A 26385-nucleotide genomic window follows, 5' to 3' on the forward strand; every position below is an offset into this window, starting at 1 on the left:
TTTTCACTTTTTTTTTTTTTGTATTTTTCTGAAGCTGGAAACGGGGAGAGACAGTCAGACAGACTCCTGCATGCGCCCGACCATGATCCACCCGGCACGCCCACCAGGGGCGACGCTCTGCCCACCAGGGGGTGATGCTCTGCCACAACCAGAGCCACTCTAGCACCTGGGGCAGAGGCCAAGGAGCCATCCCCAGCGCCCGGGCCATCTTTGCTCCGATGGAGCCTTGGCTGCGGGGGGGGGGGGGAAGAGAGAGACAGAGAGGAAGGAGGGGGGGTGGAGAAGCAAATGGGCGCTTCTCCTATGTGCCCTGGCCGGGAATCGGACCCGGGTCCCCCGCACGCCAGTCCGACGCTCTACCACTGAGCCAAACGGCCAGGGCCTGTTTTCACTTTTTATTGTTTCAAGGTGACTTTTGATTTCTTCCTTGATCTCATTGTTTTCTCATTCATTGTTTAGTAACATGTCATTTAGCCTCCATGTGTTTGTGTTTTTCAGTTTTTTTCTTGTAGTTGATTTCTAGTTTCATGCCATTGTGGTCATAGAAAATGCTTGGTATTAATTCAATATATATTTTTTAATTTTTAGGAGTACATTTATTAAAGTTGGGGACAGTGAAGTAAGGAAGTATTTAGGATAGAAGAAGAAGCAACAGGAGAGAAATTAGATGGGCTGCATTGGCTCTCTAGAAATATTATAGGAAAGAAATAAGCCTAGGCAGGGCTGTTTTGGCTCTCTGGGAAGTCAGAGAAAAGGGGACCTTGGAGACTGGTTCAGGGGGTCAACCTGGGACAAGCTACCATTTCCTTTTGGTCCCATGGTTGCAAGTCTGATGGGTACTCTTAAAACTTAGGAAATATACTTCTGGAGGGAAAGAAGAGAAGAAAGTTCGGAAGAGACAGGCATGGGTGGCTCCCAGAAGGGAGAGCACCTATTTCAATATTCTTGAATTTATTGAGACTTGTTTTGTGTCCTAACACGTGATCTATTCTAGAGAATGTTCCATGTGCACTTTAGAAGAATGTATTTTCTGCTGCTTTGGGGTGAAATGCTCTGAAAATATCAATTAAATCTATCTTGCCTAGAGTGTTTTTTAAGGCTGCCATATCCTTGTTGATTTTCTGTCTGAAAAAAAATCTATCTATTGATGTCAATGGGTTGTTAAAGTCCCGTACTATAACTGTATTACTGTCAATTGCTCCCTTTGTCTAATCATGTCTGTCCAAGACTCCAACAAGAGTTTCCAAAGAAAAGTGTACCACAGTTCTAGTCTGGGTACAGCCAGCAGAGTTTCCTGCAGGGCATAAGCTTGGCAGGGGAGGGCCACTGGGAATGAGGAGGACAGGGTTAGCAGGTCTCCTGTTGGTGTATGGCACTGGTGGCATGCAGGAGGGAGCAGTGGTCCCTGCTTCAGAGCCACACAACTCAGTGTTTGTCCAAGTCCCTTACAACTCCTGAGTTCTATTGGATTTCTCTAATTGTTTCCTAGGGCAGGACAGACTGTGCCCAAGCTGCAGCAGATTTCTTTGCAGGCTGAGAGCTTGGCAGGATGGGGCCACCAGTATTTGGAGGACTGGGTTAGTGTACTCCCCAGGCTGGTGCTATAAGAATTGGAGTGATCAACCCAGGGAGGATGGCATCTGTAGATGGTGGGGGATAGGGATTTTGGGGGCCAACCCTCCAGATCTCTCCTCAGGGTCATGCAACCCAGTTCTTCTCTATCACCCCAGTTTGCTCTGAGTCACTTTCTCTCTACTGGAGCCCTAGGTGAGTGGTTGCAAACAAAATTTCTGTGCTGGCCCTCTTAAAGGACAATATCAACCTATCTCAACTCTAGCCAACTCCTGTTTTTCCATGGTGGATGGAATTCTCACTGATTTTCACAGCCATGTGGACTCCTCTTCCCTGCTCTGGTGGTCTGGGCTGGGGATCCTGGAGAGGACCTCAGGGGAGACCTTTGTTGCTAAGATATCCTTCTGGATTCCCAACCAATTCATGTGGGTACGGGGCCAGCCTGCTCTGTGTCTGCCCTTCTTATGTCTCATTGCGGCTTTTTTCTTTTCTTTCTTTTTCTTTTTCTTTTTCTTTTTTTCTTTTGCGGCAGAGACAAAGAGAGTCAGAGAGAGGGATAGATAGGGACAGACAGACATGAAGGGAGAGAGATGAGAAACATCAATTCTTTGTTGTGGCTCCTTAGTTGTTCATTGGTTGATTTCTCATATGTGCCTTGACCAGGGGGCTACAGCAGACCGAGTGACTCCTTGCTCGAGCCAACGACCTTGGGCTCAAGCTGGTGAGCCTTGCTCAAACCAGATGAGCCTGCACTCAAGCTGGCGACCTCGAAGTCTTGAACCTGGGACTTCCCGCATCCCAGTCTGATGCTTGCTCTAACCACTGCACCACCGCCTGGTCAGGCTCATTATGGCTTTTTCTATAAGTCCTTGCTTATGACTTATGTTCAGCTGGTCTTCAGTTAATTATTCAGGTTGATTGATCTATATATTTAGTTGAAAATCTAATTTGGCACTGGAAGGAGGTGAGTATAACTTCCACGTACTCTGCAGCCATTGTGGATTTCCCCCTACCCAGTATGCTTTTTTAAGTCCAAGAAAATATCAAAGATTACAAGATAAAAATACCATAGTAATATATAAACTATCTGTATATTGATCATATTACTATATAACTTATCAAATAATATTTTACAAAATGGGCACGTATATATATTTTAAAACATTTCTAATATTGATTTACTAATTAGAAATATTAAATTATCAACTTTATATTTTTATTTTTCTTATCATAGATGATAATCTTTTTTTGGTCACTCAGCATTATGGATTTCCCCCTCCAAATTTTGTTGTTTTGTTTTGTTTGTTTCTTTGGTCACCATTAAATGTCTGGATTTTACATAGATTCTTGGACTGAGGGCTGTATCCATCAGCTCATTCAACTTGAGCACCTGTCTCATCCCCAGGAGCTTTTCCAGAACTGCTACCTTCACCGTGAAGCTCCATGAGTTTTCTCCATGCAAACTTGGGCTTCTTCAGTGTTTTGACTTTACTAACAAAGACAGAATGGTGTGAATAAATAAATTGACAAGCCTTTTCTCTGTCTTTTTCAATGCTATCTGGAATTAATTTACTGACCACTCCTTTCAAGTAATTGGTTTGCACCTCTCAAGTCATGATTTTCCATCATTGTCCTCTGGATTTGGCAGCTCTGTTGATGCCTAGCATGAGAATTCTTTCAAATCTGATTGTTATGATTTTTGTAGTAAAACCTACACAACAGATGGAGCAAATAACTATTGGTTGGCTTGACATCAAAATGAGCTTCAGTCATGGTCTGCCATTTTTTGACCATGGAGCACATTTTGTCATGGTTAAGATCCATGCCATGGAAATTAGGTAGGCAGTTTCTGCCCTGACATACTCAGTAATTAGCTTGACTTTTCTAAATGCCATTTTATCATTCTGCAGATCAGTTAGGCTCGCTTTAAAAACACGACCCTTGAGATCATCATGTGATTTTGGTTGCTTGAGTATCCAAAACTAGTTTTTTTTTCCTAAGTATTTCTTATATTGAGCATAGCTAGTGTTGTCACATCATACCAATCTTTCTTAGAAAATGGATCAACTAGTTTCTTTTTGTTTTCTTTTTAGCCGCCGATTGTAAGGCACTTGTTCTTGCCCACCTCCATGGCACTGCTCAGAGAGCCAAAAGGCCCAACATTATGTTTTTATACTTTGCTTATCTTACCAGTCTTATCTGCCCTGCACTGGGTTAAGAGGGAAAATATTTCTTAATTTGTAACAGTCCTTTTATTTATTTTCAATGTGATTATTTATTAGGCACTAGTGATATTGTTTTAGTAGCTATTGGTAGTAGTGTACTATTTTTAATTAATACTTGAAGGAATAAGCAGTATGGCATAAGGCAGTGGTCCCAACCCCTGGGCCACGGACCAGTAGTGGTCCTTGGGCCATTTGGTACTGGTCTGCAGAGAAAGAATAAATAACTTACATTATTTCCATTTTATTTATATTTAAGTCTGAACGATGTTTTTTTTTAAAAATGACCAGATTCCCTCTTTTACATTTATTGAAGACTCACTCTTGATGCTTGTCTTGGTCACTTAATACACTTATCCGTCCCACCCTAAAGGTCGGTCCATGAAAATATATATTTTCTGACATTAAACCGGTCCGTGGCCCAAAAAAGGTTGGGGACCACTGGCATAAGGGATAAGAGTATGGTCGCTGGAACCAGACTGATTGGTGAATTTTCACTCAGCAAGTTATTGAGTATATGACTTTGGATATCAGAGTAATGGCAGTGTGAGAAATACTCCTGATCTCTCCCCTTGAAATTTAAACAAATTGAACAACCATAATGCAGTGAAGGAACCCCAGCTGGGCTCACATGCATGCCTGAAAGATCCACACACTGAAATGAACTAAAGATGGGATGGGTTGAAAAGCCGGGTGGAAGATAAAACTCATTTGCAGTGGGCTCTGGAGAGGAGACAAACCAGGAGTGACTGGGTTTTTTTCCCTTCTGTGGTACTATAGGGAGGGGGGAACTCAGGCGGTTTGGATTTTGTCTGAAAGGAACAGAGAGGGAAACCCAGAGTAACTGGATCTCTTTCTGCCAGGAGGAGCAGTGAGATGGAGGGCAGAGAGGGAGAAACTAAACCAAAGCGGTCAGAGTGTAAGGTCACGGCCAGTCTGCAGCCCACACATGGCAGAGGCAGAGAAGATTACAGTGTGGCCCCTACCCTCCCAGGTCCCACCTTCCTCACCTCGCAGAATGGCAAAACAACACAACTAGTTCTCTAGAGCCACTCTCTCCCCTGAAGAACAGAGGTGCTTTGCATATGGTTCCTGGGTCCACTGAGATGTAGGGAGGGTGCCTGGAAGTCTGAGACCACCATTGCTAGAGCCATAAAGCCGTAAAGCCAAAGGTGTAAAGCTGAAGTGGCCCTCACAATATACCCACCCACCAGTGCAACTGTGGCCCTGCCTACATAGTAGCAACAGCAACATCTCATGGACAACAGCCCAGGAACTTCACAGAGCTAACAGTTGTAATACAGTGACACCTACTGGAAGAAACCTCTTAAAACCAAACTTTATTTTTCCTTTTTTTCTTCCTTTTTCTCTTTTTATTTCTTATTTTTTCTGTTTCTCTTTTAATTTCATTTTATAAAATTATTATTTAGTATGTGTTTTGTTTTAAATTTTTTTATTTGTTTTCAATCTTTTTTTCAGTGGTGTTTCTTATCATAATTTTTAAACTTTTTATATTTTTATTGTAGTTTTTTCAATTTAATTTTTTATTTCTATTTTAGTTGTCTTTTTGTTAGAGTTCTTAACAATACCACTCTCAAATAACAAGGAAGAAGAAGTCGAATACCATTGCTATACAAGACAGAGATGTAGTTCAGAGAGAATATGAAAAACTTCCAGAAAAAAAACTGAATCACATAGTAACCCTGGAGTTAAATGATAGAGCATTCAAAATTGAAGTACTGAAAATTCTCCACGAGATGCAGAAAGACACCAATAAGCAACTTAATGAGCTCACAAAACAAGTTAATGAACAAAATGAATACCTCACCAAGGAGGTATTTAATACATGAATTGAAGACTGAGGTAGCAAGTTTAGTTCATAGAACAAGCCAGATAGAAGAAAGAATCAGTGACATTGAAGAGAGGCAACTAGAGATGCTACAGAGAGAAGAGGAGACTCATGAATTTTTAAAAAAACTGAGAGAGCTCTACAAGAATTGTCTGACTTCATCTATAAGAGCAATATGAGAACAACGGGTATATATCAGAAGAAGAGAGGGGGAGGGAATGAAGAGCCTATTCAAACAAATAATTGAGAATTTCCCAAGCTTATGGAAAGAGCGCATCAAATCCAAGAAGCAAATAGAACACCTAATTACCTCAACTCAAACAGACCTACTCCAAGGCACATCGTAATAAAATTGTTAAAAACCAATTAAAAAATTGGACAAAGAATATTCAAGGCATCGAGGGAGAAGAACATAAAATATAAAGGAAAGCCCATTTGGTTATCATCAGACTTCTCAACAGAAACTCTACAAGCAGAGGAGAGTGGACCGAAACATTCAAATTACTGAAAGAGAGGAATTACCATCCAAGAATACTATATCCATTAAAGTTATATGAATGAAATATAAAAACTTTTATAGACATACAGAAGCTGAGGGAATCTATCACCAGAAAAACCCCACTACAGGAAATATTCAAGGGGGTTATTCAACCAGATACAAAGAACAGAACAAATCAAACCTACAAGTAAAAGCTCCAACAAGGTCACAATAAAAACAGGGATAATCTGTGACTCCCCGTAAGAGGGGAGAGGATAAAGATCTGCAGTAGCAAAAGAGGATGGAGTGCAGAAGCGCTCATAAGTTAAAAAAAATCTTGTACATAGAACATTTATGTCTTATTAACCTAATGTTAACCAGCCAAGAAAAAGCCACTGTTGAAACATACAACTTAAAAAAAAAATGAAGGAAAGAAGTATGGAATACCACCAAACAGAAACAACAGACAGAAACAAAAAAGAGAAGAATCAAACAAGACACAGACTACCAGAAAACAAAACATAAAATGGGTATAAGGAATCCTCAAGTGTCAATACTTAATCTAAATGTTAATGGACTAAACTTACTGCTTAAGAGGCACAGAGGAGCAGATTGGATCAAAGAGCAAAACCCAACCATATCCTGCCTTCAAGAGGCACATCTAAGCTGCAAGGATGAAAGTAGATTCAAAATGAAAGGTTGAAAAACGATTCTCCAAGTAAAATAATATCCAAAGAAAAACAGATGTAGCCATACCCATATCTGACAATGCTTACTTCAAGACAACAAAGGTTACCAGAGAAAAAGATGGACATTTCATAATGATAAAGGGGATATTGTATCAAGAAGATACAACACTTCTTAATAGATAAATATGCACTAAACCAGGGAGTACCAAAATTTATAAGACATCTACTGATTGATCTAAAAATAAAAGCAGACAAAAAACACATTGAGACTTGGAGATTTCAGCACATCATTGATGACTTTAGATAGATCATCCAAACACAAATTCAACAAAGATATATAGGCCTTAAACAGCACACAGGACCTAATGGACATAACAGACATTTACAGGACATTTTATCCCCAAACATTAGATTATACATTCTTCTCCAGTGTGCATGGAACATTCTCAAGGATAGACCATATGTTGGGCCACAAAACTAACATCAACAAATTCAGGAGGATTGAAATTATACCCAGCATATTCTCTCGACCATAAGGCTTTGAAATTAAAATTCAACTACAAAAAGGAAGTAAAGAAACCCACAGAAATATGTAAATTAAACAACATACTTCTAAAAAATGACTGAGTCAAAGAACATATAAAAGCAGAGATCAAAAGATATATACAGACAAATGAAAACAACACCATGACATATCAAAATTTCTGGGATGCAGTGAAAGCAGTAATAAGACGTAAGTTTATATCATTACAGACTTATATCAAGAAACGAGAGATTCCAGGTAAACAACCAAACACTACATCTTAATGAACTAGAAAAAGAAGAACAAAGACAACCCAAAGTTAGCAGAAGAAAGGAAATAGTAAAAATTAGAGCAGAAATAAGTGAAATAGAGAACAGAAAAACAATAGAAAAAATTAATACAACAAAGGACTGGTTCTTTGAAAAGATCAATAAAATCAACAAACCTTTTGCTAAACTCACTAAGGAAAAAGGAGAAAGAATTCATATAAACAAAATCCAAATGAAAGAAGAGAAATTACCACAGGTATCCCAGATATACAAAGGATCATTGTAAAATACTATGAAAAACTATATGGCACCAAATTAAAAAACCTAGAAGAATGGATAAATTCCTAGAATTATGCAATCTTCCTAGACTGAGTCACAAAAAAGTAGAAAACTTAAATAGACCTATAAGCAGGGAGAAAATAGAAACAACTATCAAAAACCTCCCCCAAAATAAAAGTCTAGGACCAAAAAGGCTACACCAGTGAATACTACCAAACATTCATAAAATATTTGGTCCCTATCCTTCTTAAAGTCTTCCAATAAATAGAAGAAACCATATTTCCTAACACATTATATGAAACCAATATAACCCTCATACCAAAACCTGGCAAGGACAACACAACAAATGAAAACTACAGACCAATATCTCTAATAAATTCAAATGCAGTAATCCTAAACAACATACTAGCAAACTGGATACAACAGCACATTAAAAAAATAATACATCATGATCAAGTGGGACTCATTTCAGGTGCACAAGGATGAATCAACATATGGAAATCGATCAACATAATAAACCATATCAACAAGACAAAGAACAAAAATCTTGATCCTATCAATAGATGCAGAAAAGGCATTTGATAGGATACAAAATCACTTTATGTTTAAAACACTCAATAAAATTGGAATAGAAGGAAAGTACCTCAACATGATAAAGGCTATATATGACAAAGCATCGAGCTAATATCATACTAAATGGTGAAAAAATGAAGGCTTTTTGTCTAAAATCAGGAACAAGACACAACTTCTCACTCCACTCTTATTCAACATGATTCTGGAAGTTTTAGCAAGAACAATCAGACAAGAGAAAGAAATAAAAGGTATCCATATCAGGAAAGAAGTAAAGGTATACTTTTTGCAGGTGCTATGATTCTGTATATAGAAAACCGCAAGGACTCTACCAAAAAACTACTAGGAACAATAAACCAATACAGTAAATTTGCAGGATACAATATCACTATGCAAAAGTCTATTATTTTTCTGTATGCTAATGATGAAACTTCATAATATGAACTTAAAAAAAACAATTTCTTTTACAATTGCAACAAAATAAAGAAATAAAATACCTAGGATTAAACTTAAGAAGGAATATGAAGGATGTGAAGGACCTATATACTGAAAACTATAAAACATTATTGAAAGAAATTTAAGAAGACAATGAAATGGATAAATATTCCATGTTTATGAATTGGAAGAATCAACATAGTTAAAATGGCCACATTACCCAAAACAATATACAAATTTAATGTAATCCCCATTAAAATACCAATGTCTTTTTTTTTTTTAAAGAAATAGGACAAAAAATTACCAGGTTTGTATGGAATCATAAAGAACACCAAATACCAAAGCAACCCTGAGGAAAAAGAATGAAGCTGGAGGTATCACACTACCTGACTTCAAATTATACTATAGAGCCACGATAATCAAAACAGCATGGTATTGTCAGAAAAAAACAGATTAACAGACCAATGGAACAGAATTGAGAGCCCAGAAATAAAACCACGTATATGTGGACAAGTCATCTTCAACAAAGGACCAAAAAACAAACAGTAGAGAAAAGAAAACCTGTCTATAAATGGTGCTGACAAAATTGGAAAGCCACACGCAAAAGAGTGAAACTTGACTAAAGTTTGTCCCCCTGCAGAAAAATTTATTCAAAACAAATCAAAGACCTAAATATAAGATTTGAAACAAGAAATTACATAGAAGAAAACATAGGTAGTAAGCTCATAGACCTTGACGGTAGAGAACAATTTATGAATTTGACCCCAAAGGCAAGGGAAGTAAAGGGAAAAAGAAATGAATGGGACTATATCAAACTAAACAGCTTCTGCACAGCAAAAGAAACTGACAACAAAACAAATAGGCAGCCAACTAAATGGGAGATGATATTTGCAAACAACAGCTGCAATAAGGAGTTAATAGCCAAAATATATAAAGAAGCCACAAATTTTTGCAAGAAACATGCAAATAATCCAATTAAGAAATGGAGAGAGGACCTGAACAGACACTTCTTCTAAAAGGACATACAAATGGCCAACAGATATATGAAAAGATGCTCATCTTCACTAGCTATTCAAGAAATGCAAATCAAAACTACTACTATGAGATACCACCTCACACCTGTTAGATGGGCTATTGTCAATAAGTCAGGTAATAACAAGTGTTGGAGAGACAAAGGAGAAAAGGGAACCCTCATTCACTGCTGGTGAGAATGCAACTTAGTACAACCATTATGGAAGAAAGTATGGTGGTTCCTCAAAAAATTAAGAATAGAACTACCATATGACCCAGCAATCCCTCTACTGGGTATCTACCCCCAAAACTCGAAAACATTGGTACGTGAGGACACTTGCACCCCCATGTTCATTGCAGCATTATTCACAGCGGCCAAGACATGGAAACACCAGTGTCCCTTGATAGAGGACTGGATAAAGAAGATGTGGTAATATCTATATATACAATGGAATACTACTCAGCCATAAGAAATGATGATATAGTGCCATTTATGACAACATGGATGGACTTTGAGAACATTATACTGAGTGAAATAAGTAAATCAGAGAAAGCTAAAAACTATAATTTCACACAAGGTGGGATATAAAACTGAGACTCATTGACATAGATACAAGTGAAGTGGTTATTGGGGAGGGGGGTGTGGGAACATTGGGGAGGTGTGAGGGGAAAGGGTGTAAAGAGGGACAAATATAAGGTGATGAAAGATGATTTGATTTTGGGTAATGGATATACAATGTAATCAACAGTTCAAATGGTATAGAAATGTTTATCTGAAACCTATGTACTCTTATTGATCAATGTCGCCATGTTTAATTTTCTAAATAAAACTATAAAAAAGTATATGATTGACAAGTGTCAGTCAAATAAGTTTGTAAATATGATATATATGTTTGCTTGCTTATAGTTTGCATTGGGTGTGGGGAGACAGGCTGTAAGCCAGCAAAGTCATTATAGCCTAAGGTTTAGTGTTTGTTTTTTTTTGCTTTTTGCTTTTTGGGTTTTTTTAAAAGATTTTATTTATTCATTTTAGAGAAGGGGGGAGAGAGAGGAGGGGGAGGAGCAGGAAGCATCAACTTCCATATGTGCCTTGATTGGGCAAGCCCAGGGTTTTGAACTGGCTACCTCAGCGTTCCAGGTCAATGCTTTATCCACTGCGCCACCACAAGTCAGGCCTAAGGTTTAGTTTTAAGACAGCCTTTCCCGCCCTTTTAATATTGATACTAAGATCTTTTCAAAACTAAGCTTTTCCCCACACCCTTGACTGTTGCATGATGTAGGGTGGTGCATTCTTGTGAGGAATCCCATCCCATTTATGCCTTAGATAAGTGGCTTTTTTTTTTTTTTTTTTTACAGAGACAGAGAGTCAGAGAGAGGGATAGAGAGGGACAGACAGACAGGAACGAAGAGAGATGAGACGCATCGATCATCAGTTTTTCATTGTGACACCTTAGTTGTTCATTGATTGCTTTCTCATATGTGCCTTGACTGTGGGCCCTCAGCAGACCAAGTAACCACTTGCTCAAGCCAGCGACCTTGGGTCCAAGCTGGTGAGCTTTGCTCAAACCAGATGAGCCCGCGCTCAAGCTGGTGACCTCGGGGTCTCGAACCTGGGTCTTCTGTATCCCAGTCCGACGCTCTATCCACTGCGCCACCTCTTGGCCAGGCGATAAGTGGCTTTTTATCAGAGACTTCCTTGAGAGGCAGCCAAGATGGCGGAGTGCTGAAGGAGAAGCCAGTTTGTGAGTTTGTGTAGAGAGAAGGAGATGGGGAACAGAGGTGAATAAGGCTGGTGAGGTAGAAACATTTGATTCTAGGAAACTTGGATGAGTCAATGGCTTTGGGAGCCCTGAATGGAAAGAAAAGTGTTTTCCTATGTGTGTATTTCTTGCCCGCTGAATGCAAGCTAGGATTAAAGATAATGGCTCACCAGTTCTTGGCTCCGTTGTTTCATTACTGTCTGTCTGAATCAAATGCGAACCTGTATGGGCCAGGTGGCTGTGACTCCTGGCTTTACAACAAGTTACTCAAATTTGCTCTGCTATGATTTTTTGATTTTTATTAAAAGCAATAAGTTCAGTGCTCTAGTACCTATTACAAGCTAAATGAATGTTATCTACAGCAGTGCTAATAATAGAATTTTTATTATTGAATTGAGTAGTTTAGATTGTAATCTTAACCTACTAGCAATTGTGTATGTTTAGTTTATTTATTTGCAGTATAAAACAGTTGGCTGTAACTCTCCAATATGGAATCAGAATGTCCACCTATGTGGAAGTCCAAATAGTTTTAAAAATGATAACTGCCTTTGTTGTGGTTTATGAGTAAATTTTTTCAAGACCAAATATCAATTCAATGTCAAAATCATTAAATTAGATTCACTTTAATATATATTTGAGTGCCTACCTTATGCCAAGCAGTACAGGTGATATTCAAATATATGAAATATAGGTCCTATACTCAAGTATTGTATTGTCAATTTAACAGGAAAGATTCGGAATAGGAACCTACTCTTGCAGGCCCCCAGGCTCAGGGAAATAAGTTCAGACTGGATTAATTAAAGAAGCATAATGAACCAGAAGGCCAGTATAAACATCTTGGGGAAATAAACTGAACTATGTAGCATATCTTGGTGGTGGTTACTTGTTGCATACCTGGGGATCTCTAAGTTAAGTTTGTATTCTACATGTATTTATTCTTCATACTGATACTGCAAGCATCTGCAAGTTTATTACTTATTAAAAACTTAGTACTGTATACAATAGAAATGTTTAATATTTTTCTATAAGAGAGGCATAAATAAAGTATGACCATTGTTAACATAGATGTGGGAGAGGTCATGTCCTGTGGAAAAAAATTGGGAAAATCTTCCTAAAAGAATATTTGAATTGGGATTTCAAAGGATGTACGTGATTTCAGGTAAAGTTTAGGAGCATCAGTGGTAATGTTTGTCCCATGTCTAGTTAAAGTGTTACCAGAAAAAGAAATTCAGAGTAAGGACTGCATGGTATACTCATGAGGCACTGAGCAGTCATTTGAGCAGGAATATGGGAATGTGTAAGGGTTGTCCTGGAGATACATGTGGAGAGGTAGGTTGGTGCCATGTCTGATGGGCCTTGAGTGCTCTTAATTTAAACAAGTAATGGAGATTCATGGAAGATTTTGTTTTACATGGGAGTGGGTGGGGGTAATGGTGGTAGGCTAATACAGCTGGACAGTCCACTTTGTGTATTAATTGAATTCATGTTTTATCTCTTTCAGGAAGTTCATGATTTATTACAAGAGTATGAGTTAAAGTATTGTTATGTGGACAGAAATAAGCGAACAGGTAAGCTTTTAGTTCTAAGAATCTGCTTTCATTTTGATTGTTTATATATATGTATGTAAAATCATTATATAATAAAAAGGCTTAGTGTTTTTTCATTCTTAAGCTAATTATTGAAATTCTGAAGCATTAAATCATGTAAATCTTAAATTTATATTCTCATTAAATTTATTTTCTGAAGATAATATTAGTATTCTAAATTTTAATCATATGAGTTAAATATTGTGTTACTAGAGCCTTATGAATTTCAATGACAATGTTTTAATGTTACAGGTTTTAATGTTGTAATGCGTTTTTTTTATAGGCTTCGTGTTCTTTAGTTTTAATCATTTATTATTGGATTTGGTGAATAAACTGTATTCACCAAACTGACCTTAGCTTGGCAATGGGAAAATTGTTTAATTTTTCTGGGTATTTTATATTTGTGATATTAAAAGACTAAGCTAAATTATAACCTTTGTCTACATATGATATATAAATGTCTAAAACCATCTTTTGGGGATGATAAAAAGTAAGGGAAAGTGTAGAGGATGATATAACTACTATGTACACATTCATTCCCAAATTAACAAATGTTTAATAAAAATGTATTTTCTAATGTTAATATTATTTTAGTCTTTAAAAATATATATATATACACACACATACATGCTAATATAGGTCTACTGAATAAAAATCTCTGATAGTATGGTTAGGAATTCTGCATTTATTTTTTATGATTTTAAAATATTAAAAATAGAAACGTTATAGATAAAGATGAAATCCAGTTTCCACCTGTCTCTGATTTTATCCCTCCTCTCCCTCCTTACCTTGGGGGCAAGCACTTAGGAATTTGGTACTACTTTCTGTAATTTGCCATTATCTTGTGGCAGTCTTTAAAGCTGTTCACAGATTCTTGTTCTTTTTCTTCTGGGCATGAGGTAAGATAGTTCTTCCCTGTTCCTCTTTGAAGTTAGGAGTGGACATGTGATTTGCTTTTTGATGGATGAAGTGAGAATGGAAATGACATGTATCCCTTCTAGGTCAAAGATTTCAGAGCCAGCATTTGATCCACTGGTCACCCTGGTCACCCTTCTCCCTGCTAACGTAATTGAGGAAGATTGCAGCACCTCAGTCAGTTTAGGCCCAGTAGTGGGATTCAAATAATTTAACAACCAGTTCTCTGCTCCAATGACCATTTTAAGTATAAAAACAACAATATACCAAAAAGTAGTTTATTATTTCATGCATTTAAAACTTAAATAAAAACAATAAAAGAGGTACACAAAACTAGATTATGTTATAAGAAAGAGTTTTAAAATAGTAATGAAAAAATATTAAATAATACCTGACAAAAAAATAAAACTATTATTTATTTCTCTATTGCTTCTTTTTTCTTTTTAATAAATAAATTTTTATTAATGTTAATGGGGTGACATCAATAAATCAGGGTACATATATTCAAAGAAAACATGTCCAGGTTATCTTGTCATTCAATTATGTTGCATACCCATCACCCAAAGTCAGATTGTCCTCTGTCACCCTCTATCTAGTTTTCTTTGTGTCCCTTCCCCTCCCCCTTCCCCTCTCCCTCCTTCCCTCCCCCACCTCTGGTAACCACCACACTCTTGTCCATGTCTCTTAGTCTCGTTTTTTTTTTGTTTTGTTTTGTTTTTGTATTTTTCTGAAGCTGGAAACCGGGAGAGACAGTGAGACAGACTCCCGCATGCTCCCGACTGGGATCCACCCATCACACCCACCAGGGGGCGACGCTCTGCCCACCAGGGGGAGATGCTCTGCCCCTCTGTGGCGTCGCTCTGTTGCAACTAGAGCCATTCTAGCGCCTGAGGCAGAGGCCACAGAGCCATCCTCAGCGCCCAGGCCAACTTTGCTCCAATGGAGCCCCGGCTGCAGGAGGGGAAGAGAGAGACAGAGAGGAAGGAGAGGGGGAGGGGTGGAGAAGCAGATGGGCGCTCTCCTGTGTGCCCTGGCCAGGAATCGAACCCGGGACCTCTGCACGCCAGACCGACGCTCTACCACTGAGCCAACCGGCCAGGGCCTTAGTCTCGTTTTTATGTCCTACCAATGTATGGAATTATGTAGTTCTTGTTTTTTTCTGATTTACTTATTTCACTCTGTATAATGTTATCAATATCACACCATTTTGTTGTAAATCAGTGGTTCTCAACCTTTCTAATGCCTTTACCCCGCAATACAGTTCCTCATGTTGCGGTGACCCCAAATCAAAAAATAATTTTGGTGGCTACTTCATAACTGTAATTTTGCTATAGTCATGATTCGGAATGTAAATACCTGATATGCATTATGTATTTTCCGATGGCTTTAGTCAACCCCGCTGGGGTCGCAACCCACAGATTGAGAACCGCTGTTGTAAATGATCCGATGTCATCATTTCTTATGGCTGAGTAGTATTCCATAGTGTATATGTGCCACATCTTCTTTATCCAGTCTTCTATTGAAGGGCTTTTTTTTTTTTTCATTTTTCTGAAGCTGGAAACAGGGAGAGACAGTCAGACAGACTCCCGCATGCGCCTGACCAGGATCCACCCGGCATGCCCACCATGGGGCGATGCTCTGCCCACCAGGGGGCGATGCTCTGCCCATCCTGGGCGTCGCCATGTTGCGACCAGAGCCACTCTAGCGCCCGAGGCAGAGGCCACAGAGCCATCCCCAGCGCCTGGGCCATCTTTGCTCCAATGGAGCCTTGGCTGCGGGAGGGGAAGAGAGAGACAGAGAGGAAAGCGCAGCGGAGGGGTGGAGAAGCAAATGGGCGCTTCTCCTGTGTGCCCTGGCCGGGAATCAAACCCGGGTCCTCCGCACGCTATATTGAAGGGCTTTTTGGTTGTTTCCATGTCTTGGCCACTGTGAACAATGCTGCAGTGAACATGGGGCTACATGTGTCTTTACATATCAATGTTTCTGAGTTTTGGGGGTTTATACCCAGTAGAGGGATTGCTGGGTCATATGGTAGTTCTATTTTCAGTTTTTTGAGGAACCACCATACTTTCTTCCATAATAGTTGTACTACTTTACATTCCCACCAACAGTGAATGAGGGTTCCTTTTTCTCCACAGCCTCTACAACATTTGCTATTACCTGTCTTGTTGATAATAGCTAATCTAACAGGTGTGAGGTGGTATCTCATTGTAGTTTTGATTTGCATTTCTCTAATAACTAATGAAGATGAGCATCTTTTCATGTATCTGTTGGCCATTTGTATTTCTTCCTGGGAGAAGTGTCTGTTCATGTCCTCTTCCCATTTTTTTATCAGATTGTTTGTTGTTGAGTTTTATGAGTACTTTGTATATTTTGGATATTAGGCCCTTATCTGAGGTGTTGTTTGAAAATATCATTTCCCATTTAGTTGGCTGTCTGTTTATTTTGTTGTCAGTTTCTCTTGCTGAGCAAAAACTTTTTAGTCTGAGGTAGTCCCATCATTTATCTTTGCCTTCACTTCTCTTGCCTTTGGAGTCAAATTCATAAAATGCTCTTTAAAACCCAGGTCCATGAGTTTAGTACCTATGTCTTCTTCTATGTACTTTATTGTTTCAGGTCTTATATTTAGGTCTTTGATCCATTTTGAATTAATTTTAGTACACGGGGACAGGCTTAGTCGAGTTTCATTCTTTTGCATGTGGCTTTCCAGTTTTCCCAGCACCATTTGTTGAAGAGGCTTTCTTTTCTCCATTGTGTATTGTTGGCCCCTTATCGAAAATTATTTGACCATACATATGTGGTTTTATTTCTGAACTTTCTATTCTGTTCTATTGGTCTGAGTGTCTATTTTTCTGCTAATACCATGCTGTTTTGATTGTTGTGGCCCTATAATATAGTGTGAAGTCAGGTATTGTAATGCCCCCAGCTTCATTCTTTTTCTTTAGGATTGCTTTGGCTATTCGGAGTATTTTATAGTTCCATATAAATCTGATGATTTTTTGTTCCATTTCTTTAAAAAATGTCATAGGAATTTTGATGGGAATTGCATTAAATTTATAAATTGCTTTGGGTAATATGTCTGTTTTGATTATATTTATTCTTCCTATCCAAGAACAAGGAATATTTTCCATCTCATTGTATCTTTTTTGATTTCCTTTAACAATGCTTTGTAGTTTTCGTTATGTAGGTCCTTTACATTCTTTGTTATGTTTATTCCTAGGTATTTTATTTTTTTTGTTGCAATCGTGAAGGGGATTATTTTTTTGAGTTTGTTTTCTAATATTTCATTGTTGGCATATAGAAAGGCTATGGACTTTTGTATGTTAATTTTGTATCCTGCGACCTTACTGTATTGGTTTATTGTTTCTAGTAATCTTTTTGTGTAGTCTTTGGGGTTTTCGATGTATAGGATCATATCATCTGCAAAAAGTGATACCTTTACTTCTTCTTTTCCAATATGGATGCCTTTTATTTCTTTCTCTTGTCTGATTGCTCTGGCCAGAACTTCAAGCACCACGATAAATAAGAGTGGAGAGAGTGGACAACCCTGTCTTGTTCCTGATTTAAGGTGGAAAGTCCTCAGTTTTATGCCATTTACTATGATGTTGGCTGATGGTTTATCATACATGGCCTTTATCATGTTGAGATATTTTCCTTCTATACCCATTTTGATGAGTGTCTTAAACATAAAGTTGTGTTGTGTTTTATCAAATGCCTTTTCTGCATCTATTGATAAGATCATGTGGTTTTTGTTCTTTGTTTTGTTGATATGGTGTGTTACGTTAACCGTTTTACGTATGTTGAACCATCCTTGAGATTCTGGGATGAATCCCACTTGATCATGACGTATTATTTTTTTAATATGTTGTTGTATTTGATTTGCCAGTATTTTGTTTAGTATTTTAGCATCTGTATTCATTAGAGATATTGGTCTGTAGTTTTCTTTTTTTGTGTCGTCCTTGCCAGGTTTCGGTATGAGGGTTATGTTGGCCTCATAAAATGTGTTTGGAAGTATTGCTTCTTCCTCAATTTTTTGAAAGACTTTGAGTAGAATAGGAACCAAGTTTTCTTTGAATGTTTGATAGAATTCACTAGTATAACTGTCTGGGCCTGGACTTTTATTTTTGGGGAGGTTTTTAATAGTTTTATCTATTTCCTCCTTGCTAATTGGTCTGTTTAGGCTTTCTGCTTCTTCATGACTCAGTCTAGGAAGGTTGTATTGTTCTAGGAATTTATCCATTTCTTCTAGATTGTTGAATTTGGTGGCATATAGTTTTTTGTAGTATTCTACAATAATTTTTTGTATATCTATGATGTCTGTGGTGATTTCTCCTCTTTCATTTCAGATTTTGTTTATATGAGTCCTTTCTCTTTTTTCCTTGGTGAGTCTTGCCAAGGGTTTGTCAATTTTGTTGATCTTTTCAAAGAACCAGCTTCTTGTTTTATTAATTTTCTCTATAGTTTTTCTGTTCTCTGTTTCATTTATTTCTGCTCTGATTTTTATTACCTCCTTTCTTCAGCTGGTTTTGGGTTGTCTTTGTTCTTCTTTTTCTAGTTCCTTAAGGTGTGAAGTTAAGTGGTTCACTTGGGCTCTCTCTTGTTTGTTCATATAGGCCTGAAGTGATATGAGCTTTCCTCTTATTACTGCTTTTGCTGCATCCCAGAGATTCTGATATGTCGTATTGTCATTTTCATTTGTCTGTTTATATCTTTTGATCTCTGCGCTTATTTCTTCTTTGACCCATTCATTTTTTAAAAGTCTGTTGTTTAGTCTCCACATTTTTGTGCTTTTTTTCCCCTCTTTTATGCAGTTGAATTCTAGTTTCAAGGCTTTATGATCAGAAAATATCCTTGGTAGAATTTCAGTTTTTCTGAATTTGCTGATGTTATTTTTGTGGCCCAACATATGGTCAGTTCTTGAGAAAATTCCATGTACACTAGAGAAAAATGTATACTCTTTTGCTTTGGGATGAAGTGTCCTGTAGATGTCTATCCTATTCAGGTGCTCTAGTGTTTCATTTAAGGCCAATATATCTTTATTGATTTTCTGTTTGGATGAACGATCTAGAGCCATCAGTGGTGTATTGAGGTGTCCAAGTATGACTGTATTTTTGTCAGTTTTTTTTTTAGGTCAATAAGTAGCTGTCTTTTATATATTTTGGTGCTCCTTGGTTTGGTGCATATATATTAAGGGTTGTTATGTCTTCTTGATTCAGTGTCCCCTTAATCATTATAAAATGACCATTTTTGTCTCTGAGTACTTTTTCTGTCTTGTAGTCAGCATTATCAGATATGAGTATTGCTATGCCTGCTTTTTTTTTGGATTATATTTGCTTGGAGTATTGTTTTCCAGCCTTTCATTTTGAATTTGTTTTTATCCTTGTTGCTTAGATGTGTTTCTTGTAGGCAGCATACAGTTGGATTTTCTTTTTTAATCCATTCTGCTACTCTGTGTCTTTTTATTGGTGAGTTCAATCCATTTACATTTAGTGTAATTATTATTATTTTTTTTTTCATTTTTCCGAAGCTGGAAACGGGGAGGCAGTCAGACAGACTCCCGCATGCACCCGACCGGGATCCACCTGGCATGCCCACCAAGGGGTGATGCCCTACCCCTCTGGGGCGTCGCTCTGTTGCATCCAGAGACATTCTAGCGACTGAGCGAGAGGCCACAGAGCCATCCCCAGTGCCCGGGCCATCTTTACTCCAATGGAGCCTTGCTGCGGGAGGGGAAGAGAGAGACAGAGAGGAAGAAGAGGGGGAGGGGTGGAGATGCAAATGGGCACCTCTCCTGTGTGCCCTGGCCGGGAATCAAACCCGGGACTCCTGCACTCCAGGCCGACGCTCTACCGCTGAGCCAGCCGGCCAGGGCCCATTTAGTGTAATTATTGACACTTGTGGGTTCCCTATTGCTATTTTATTAATTGCTTTCTGTTAGTTTTGTATCTTGTTTGATTCTTCTCTTTTGTTTTTCTATCATTTGTTTTTGTTTGTATTCCATGCTTTTTTCCTCTGTTGCTATCCTTTTTTAAGTCGTGTGCTTCTGTGGTGGTTTTTTCAAGGGTGGTTACCATTAAGTAATGAAAAGCGTACCTACCATATTCATTGTAGTACCCTGTGTTATTTGTGTTTCTGCACCTCATCTTCCTTTGCTACTGTTAATCTCTGTCCTCTCCCCCTTTTCTTGCTTATGTTGTCACAAATTAAATTAGGTTTTATTGTGTTCTTGGTGGAACTTTTACTGTGGTTTTGTTTTATTTTGTTCTTTGAATCTGGTTGGAAAACCCCCTTTAGTATTTCCTGGAGTGGGGGTTTTCTGATGATAAATTCCCTCATCTTTTCTGTATTTGTGAATGTTTTTATTTCTCCTTCGTATTTGAAGGATAGCTTTGAACGGGTATAGTATTCTTGGCTGAAAGTTCCTGTGTTTCAGGGCTTTAATTATCGGGGTCCACTCTCTTCTAGCTTGTAGTGTTTCTGCTGAGAAATATGATGATAATCTAATAGGCTTTCCTTTATATGTTGTATTCTTCTTTTCCCTGGCTGCCTTGAGAATTTTTTCTTTGTCGTTGGTTGTGCCATTTTCATTATGATGTGCCTTGGAGTAGGTTTGTTGGGGTTAAGAAAACTCGGAGTTCTGTTTGCTTCTTGAACTTGAGGCTTTAGTTCTTTCCACAGGCTTGGGAAGTTTTTGTCTATTATTTGTTTGAATATATTCTCCATTCCATTTTCTCTCTCTTCTCCCTCTGATATACCTATTATTCTTATGTTATTCTTTTTGATGAAGTCAGACAATTCCTGTAGGGCTTTCTCATTTTTTTTAATTTCTGTGTTTCTCTCTTCTATTTCTGTTGTGCCTGAAGTTGCTTGTCTTCTATGTCACTAATTCTACCTTCTATCTGGCCTGTTCTATTAGCTAAGATTGTTACCTCGTTTTTCAGTTCATGAATTGAGTTTTTATCTCTGTTTGATTTGTTTTTATAGTTTTAATTTCCTTGGTAATATATTCTTTGTATTCGTTGAGTTGTTTTCTGAGCTCTCTAAATTGCCTTTCTGTGTTTTCTTGTATAGCTCTGAGTATTTTTAGGATTTCTATTTTAAATTCTCTGTCATTTAGTTACAAGGTTTCCAATATATTAAATTTTTTCTCCATAGATTTTTCCACATCTATCTGTGCTACTTCTCTATCTTTTGTATCCATGATATTCGATTTCTTTTTTCTTAATGGCATCTGAGGGTGGTCTTGTTAATAGCACCAATGAAAATTAATAAAGAATAAAAAAGGCCCTGGCCGGTTGGCTCAGTGGTAGAGCGTCAGCCTAGCGTGCAAGAGTCCCAGGTTTGATTCCCGGCCTGGGCACACAGGAGAAGTGCCCATCTGCTACTCCACCCCTCCCCGTCTCCTTCCTCTCCATCTCTCTCTTCCCCTCCCGCAGCTGAGGCTCTATTGGAGCAAAGTTGGCCCAGGCACTGAGGATGCCTCTGTGGCCTCTGCCTCAGGCGCTAGAATGGCTCTGGTCGCAACAGAGCAACGCCCCAGATGGGCAGAGCATCACCCCCTGTGGGCATGCCAGGTGGATCCCGGTCAGGCGCATGCAGGAGTCTGTCTGACTGCCTCCCCGTTTCCAACGTCAGAAAAATACAAAAAAAAAAAATAAATAAAAAATAAAAAGTTTAAAAAAATGTATGGAAATAATCTAGAAAAAAAAATCCAATAATAATTTATTATTCCTCCCCCCTTTTTTTCTTCTCTTCCCCTTCTCTCTCCTCCTCCTTAGGAAAATATCATTATAAACTGTGAATTATATTATGCTAAATGGACCAAAAACTGCCTATAACGGAGGGCCTAAGTATTCATGGGGCAAAAAATGAAGTAGGGACCCACAAAATGCAAAAAAGGAAAAAATTTGGGTCAAGTATAAAATGATTTGCTTTTAAGTGATGGTCGACTAAGAGATATAATGAGAGGGATAATAGGGAAACAGGAAAAAAAAATAACTATTGTATTAAGTGGAGCAAAAACTAAATAGAATGGAGATCCTGAGTTGTTAGGAATGCTAATAAGTTAAAAAGCGAAGTGAAAAGCACCCAAAATGCCACAAAAAAACAAAACTTGAGCCCCAAATTAAATAATTTGTTCGTGATTGAGGATTGATTAAGAGGAAAAGTAAAAGGAGTTAAGAAGAAACTAATTGAGTGGGAGAAATAAGAAAAAAGGGAAAAGAAGAAAAAAGAAAATAAAAAGAGGGAGAGAGTTAAGGTTTTTGGAGTGTAACCTTCATGGAGAGTAAGGAAAGAGAAAAGAAATAAAATGTAACACTTATGGGCAGTGTAGTTCAAGAAGAGGACAGAATAAGACGGGCAGAGAATAAAAAGACCAAGGTGGCCTGATCAGGCGGTGGTGCAGTGGATAGAGCGTCGGACTGGGATGTAGAAGGACCCAGGTTTGAGACCCCGAGGTTGCCAGCTTGAGTGCGGGCTCATCTGGTTTGAGCAAAAGCTCACCAGCTTGGACCCAAGGTCGCTGGTTCGAGCAAGGGGTTACTCGGTCTGCTGAAGGCCCGTGGCCAAGGCACATATGAGAAAGCAATCAGTGAATAGCTAAGGTGTCACAGTGCGCAATGAGAAACTAAAGATTGATGCTTCTCATCTCTCCGTTCCTGTTTATCTATTTCCTCTCTCTGACTCTCTATCTCTGTTAAAAAAAAAAGGACCAAGGTGGAGGAAATAGAAATAATAATAATAAAGGCAAGAAGATGAAAGAAACAAAAATATAGTGGAACAAGTTTTAAAGTCTGTGGATTTTTCTTGATTTTGAGAGGTTAACTTCTTCTTCCTTTTTCTTTCCTCTCCCTCTTCCTGGTCGGTGACTCTGTACCCTAGGCTCTGCCCCTGTGGCACACGTATGTAGAGATTTGCAGTTGATGATACTCTATGGCGATGTCATATATTAGGCTTCAGTCTAATTGGTAGTCAAGGCTTGTTAGCGTTTGTAGGCTCCGACAATGAGAGAGGCCGTTATCCCAGAGCCTCTCTCCTAGTTTCTCCTTCCTGAATTAGCAGCCTGATGATCCAGCTGTGAGGCTGCCGCTGCCTCTGCCTGGGGAGTAAGGAGCTCAAAGAGCTGGCAAATCCCCACTCTATCCCCACTCAATGCAGGGCTCTGGGTAAGTTTCTGGTGGTCAGAGCCGCCAGCATAATCAGGCGGGGCTGGGAGCCAATTGCTCTCAAGGTGACTTTCTATGATCCTCCAGGCCTGTTCAGTAGCCTAGCCCTCTGTGGGAGCACTCTCCCCAGGCTTTCTGCACTTTGTAACCTGTTTTGGCTGGGAAGAAGATGCCCTAGTTGCTGCCTGTAATACAGGAGGTCTTAACATCTACCAAGTCCCTCTTTTCAGTGTATATCCCTGAGTATGAAAGCTCTGCCAGTTAGAAGTTGCCCCACCTCTTTAGCAAGAGGCCCTAAAAAATATCACGCCTCTTGTCTTAGATCGCTGAACTGAGAGAGATCTTGTCAATTAGAGCCACGTAGGTCAGTTGGGAGGTGAGCAGACTGTGGGTTAAGCTAATTTCAATGATTGGATTCGCCGATCTGCTCCATAAAGGACTGCAAGCTGCCCGGGTGACCCTCCCCCGACGCTTGATTGTTAGCTTGAATGGCTGGGTGAGGCGCCCTCCCCATCCAGAGAAGCTCGGGCATAGGGAAGTTCGCTTTGGTGCACTCCCTGCATGCCGCTGGCAGCTGCTGCTCACGCGCGTGGGCGTTTGCTCGCGTGGGCTGATTCACCACAGGCACACTCTTTTCTCGGCTTGAACGAACGTCTGTGCTGCAGCCTAGCTACCTCCACATCCTTAGCTCCTCCCGACTCTCAGTTCCAAGTGAAAGCAGCCTTTGCTCAGGTTAGTGAGGAAGGCAGAGTGTATTTTTGTCCGACTTATTTCCTTCAGGGTTGATTATATAGTTTGTCAATTTTTCACTCGACCCTACCTTTGCCTTCCGTGTGTGGAACTCCCAGACGCTCCAAGGATAGATTTTTCTGTCTCTGGTTGATGAACTTGTTGAAATTTTGGTGAGATTTTTCGGTTGCGTTCCTCATGGCGCCATTTCTCTGATGTCACTTTCTATATTGCTTCTTGATTGGCGCCCTTACTTCCTACTGAAGTAACAAACACAAGGGAATTAAAATATAGTATTTCATCAGAGGTATAATGAGTTTTATAAAATAAATAAATAAATATTACAAGCATAGTTTCATCAAATTTTTTTCACCTATGGACAGAATGAACATTACTACGGGCACTTAGAATACGCTGTTGTGCAGATGAATGTTAAAAAAGTGTAAGGAATGTAAATTTGTGATTTCCACATTGGGCAGCTGCCTAGACCCCACCTTAGAGAGAACCCTGATTACAAGTGCCATTTTAACAATCTGTTCGCTGAACTCAACAAAAAATTAGGTATTGGTTCTCCCGAATGGTGCTAACCGGCTAAATCACCACTGCTTAAGCCCCAGAGTGACTATGATGAGCAATGCCTCCTCCTTTCCTTTCTTCCTTTTAGAATGGGTTATGCAGCATGAACAACAACAACAAAACCCTTTTATTTTGTTAAGCCATTGAGATTGTGGAGCTATTTGTTACCAGAGTAACAATGTACAGACTAATAAATACCAGTAATTTTACTGTATGTACAATAAATAGTGCTGTTCTTGTTTCTAAAAACTTTACATTAATGATATTCTAGGTATTTTATATGTTACATTTAGGAACTTGCTTTTTTTTAAAATTCAACTTTTTTTTTAGATCTTTCCATGTTGTTACATATAGCTCTAGTTCATTGATGTAAACTGCTACATATTATTCTGTCCTGTGAATTTGTCATGCTTGATTAAGCTATTCATTACTGGTAGGCATTTAGGAAGCTTTAACCTTTCCAGTATTTCAAATGATGCTGCAGTAATTGTCATTTTGTTTGTTTTCTAATATACATTGCAACTATTTCTCCAAATGTAAATTATTGGATCATATGCTATGTACAATTTCAGTGTTACTAAATATTGACAAAGGGATTAGAGGTAACAGTCTTCACAACTCACACAGGACCAGAAACAGTGCTATTCCCATCAGCCAGGGTGATAAACTGTTAGGGTAAAATTTGTCCTCAGGGCTCAAAACTGCCCCCTCCCAACCCTTCCTCAGTCAGCATCTGATGAACTATACTTAACCTTTAAGTTGACCAAACAGGAGTCTGTTGCCAACAGAAGCAGGAGGTAAAACAGCAAAAGGAGCCCATTACCAATGGAGGCAAGAACCAAAACAACAGAAAAATACCACAAGCCCAGGCCAGATGCCTAGGTAACCAGCATCAAAAGAAACTGCCAGAAGGAGGCAGCAGAGTATAAAACTAACCCCACCCACCCACCCTTCCCTGCCTGAGGCTGACTCCCTTTTCCGACTCAGCCCACCTGCACCCAGGCACTTACAATAAATCCTCTTTCCTACACTTTGGTCTCTGCATTGTTGATGCAACTCTTGCTGGGTCTGGGACCTTTCTTAAACCTCATAACGTCATGGTGCATCAGGAGGAGTATTCACAAGGGCCTCGTCTCAGTAGTCAAGAAAATTAACTGTGGTTTTACCTAACAAAATTTAAAAGTGAGACCAGAAAAGATGAAGCTGTTTTCTAGTAACATAACCACATCCTAGAGCAAAACTTAATATTTCTATAAATACAAAAACATCTAGCACCCAAGAAAGTAACATTATAGTCTGACAAAATAAAAAATTACCAAAGATGGCAAAGAAGCAGGAAAATACAACCCAAATAAGGGGGAAAATCAATCAATCAAGACTACTTGGAATTGAAACAAAAGAATTAATGAAAATCTACCTTAAAATTTTTTGGGTTTTTTTGTATTTTCTGAAGCTGGAAACAGGGAGAGACAGTCAGACAGACTCCCGCATGCGCCTGACCGGGATCCGCCTGGCACGCCCACCGGGGCGATGCTCTGCCCACCAGGGAGCGATGCTCTGCCCTTCCGGGGCGTCGCTCTGCTGCGACCAGAGCCACTCTAGCGCCTGGGGCAGAGGCCAAGGAGCCATCCCCAGCGCCCGGGCCATCTTTGCTCCAATGGAGCCTTGGCTGTGGGAGGGGAAGAGAGAGACAGAGAGGAAGGAGGGGGGGGTGGAGAAGCAAATGGGCGCTTCTCCTATGTGCCCTGGCTGGGA

At 39.0% G+C, this 26385-nt stretch overlaps 1 protein-coding gene across 6 annotated transcripts in view; it reads left to right on the forward strand.

Annotated features, from left to right (window-relative positions):
• Positions 1 to 26385, forward strand: part of RAVER2 (ribonucleoprotein, PTB binding 2) — a 157870-nt gene that overhangs the window by 51121 nt on the left and 80364 nt on the right. For all 6 annotated transcript variants that reach the window (XM_066376485.1, XM_066376482.1, XM_066376484.1 and 3 more), the window contains exon 2: positions 13159 to 13225. In XM_066376485.1, coding sequence (XP_066232582.1) covers positions 13159 to 13225 — 67 coding nt within the window. The remainder of the gene's footprint in view (positions 1 to 13158; positions 13226 to 26385) is intronic.

The sequence above is a fragment of the Saccopteryx leptura genome, chromosome 3 (genome assembly GCF_036850995.1).
Source record: "Saccopteryx leptura isolate mSacLep1 chromosome 3, mSacLep1_pri_phased_curated, whole genome shotgun sequence".
Classification (NCBI taxonomy): Eukaryota; Metazoa; Chordata; class Mammalia; order Chiroptera; family Emballonuridae; genus Saccopteryx; species Saccopteryx leptura.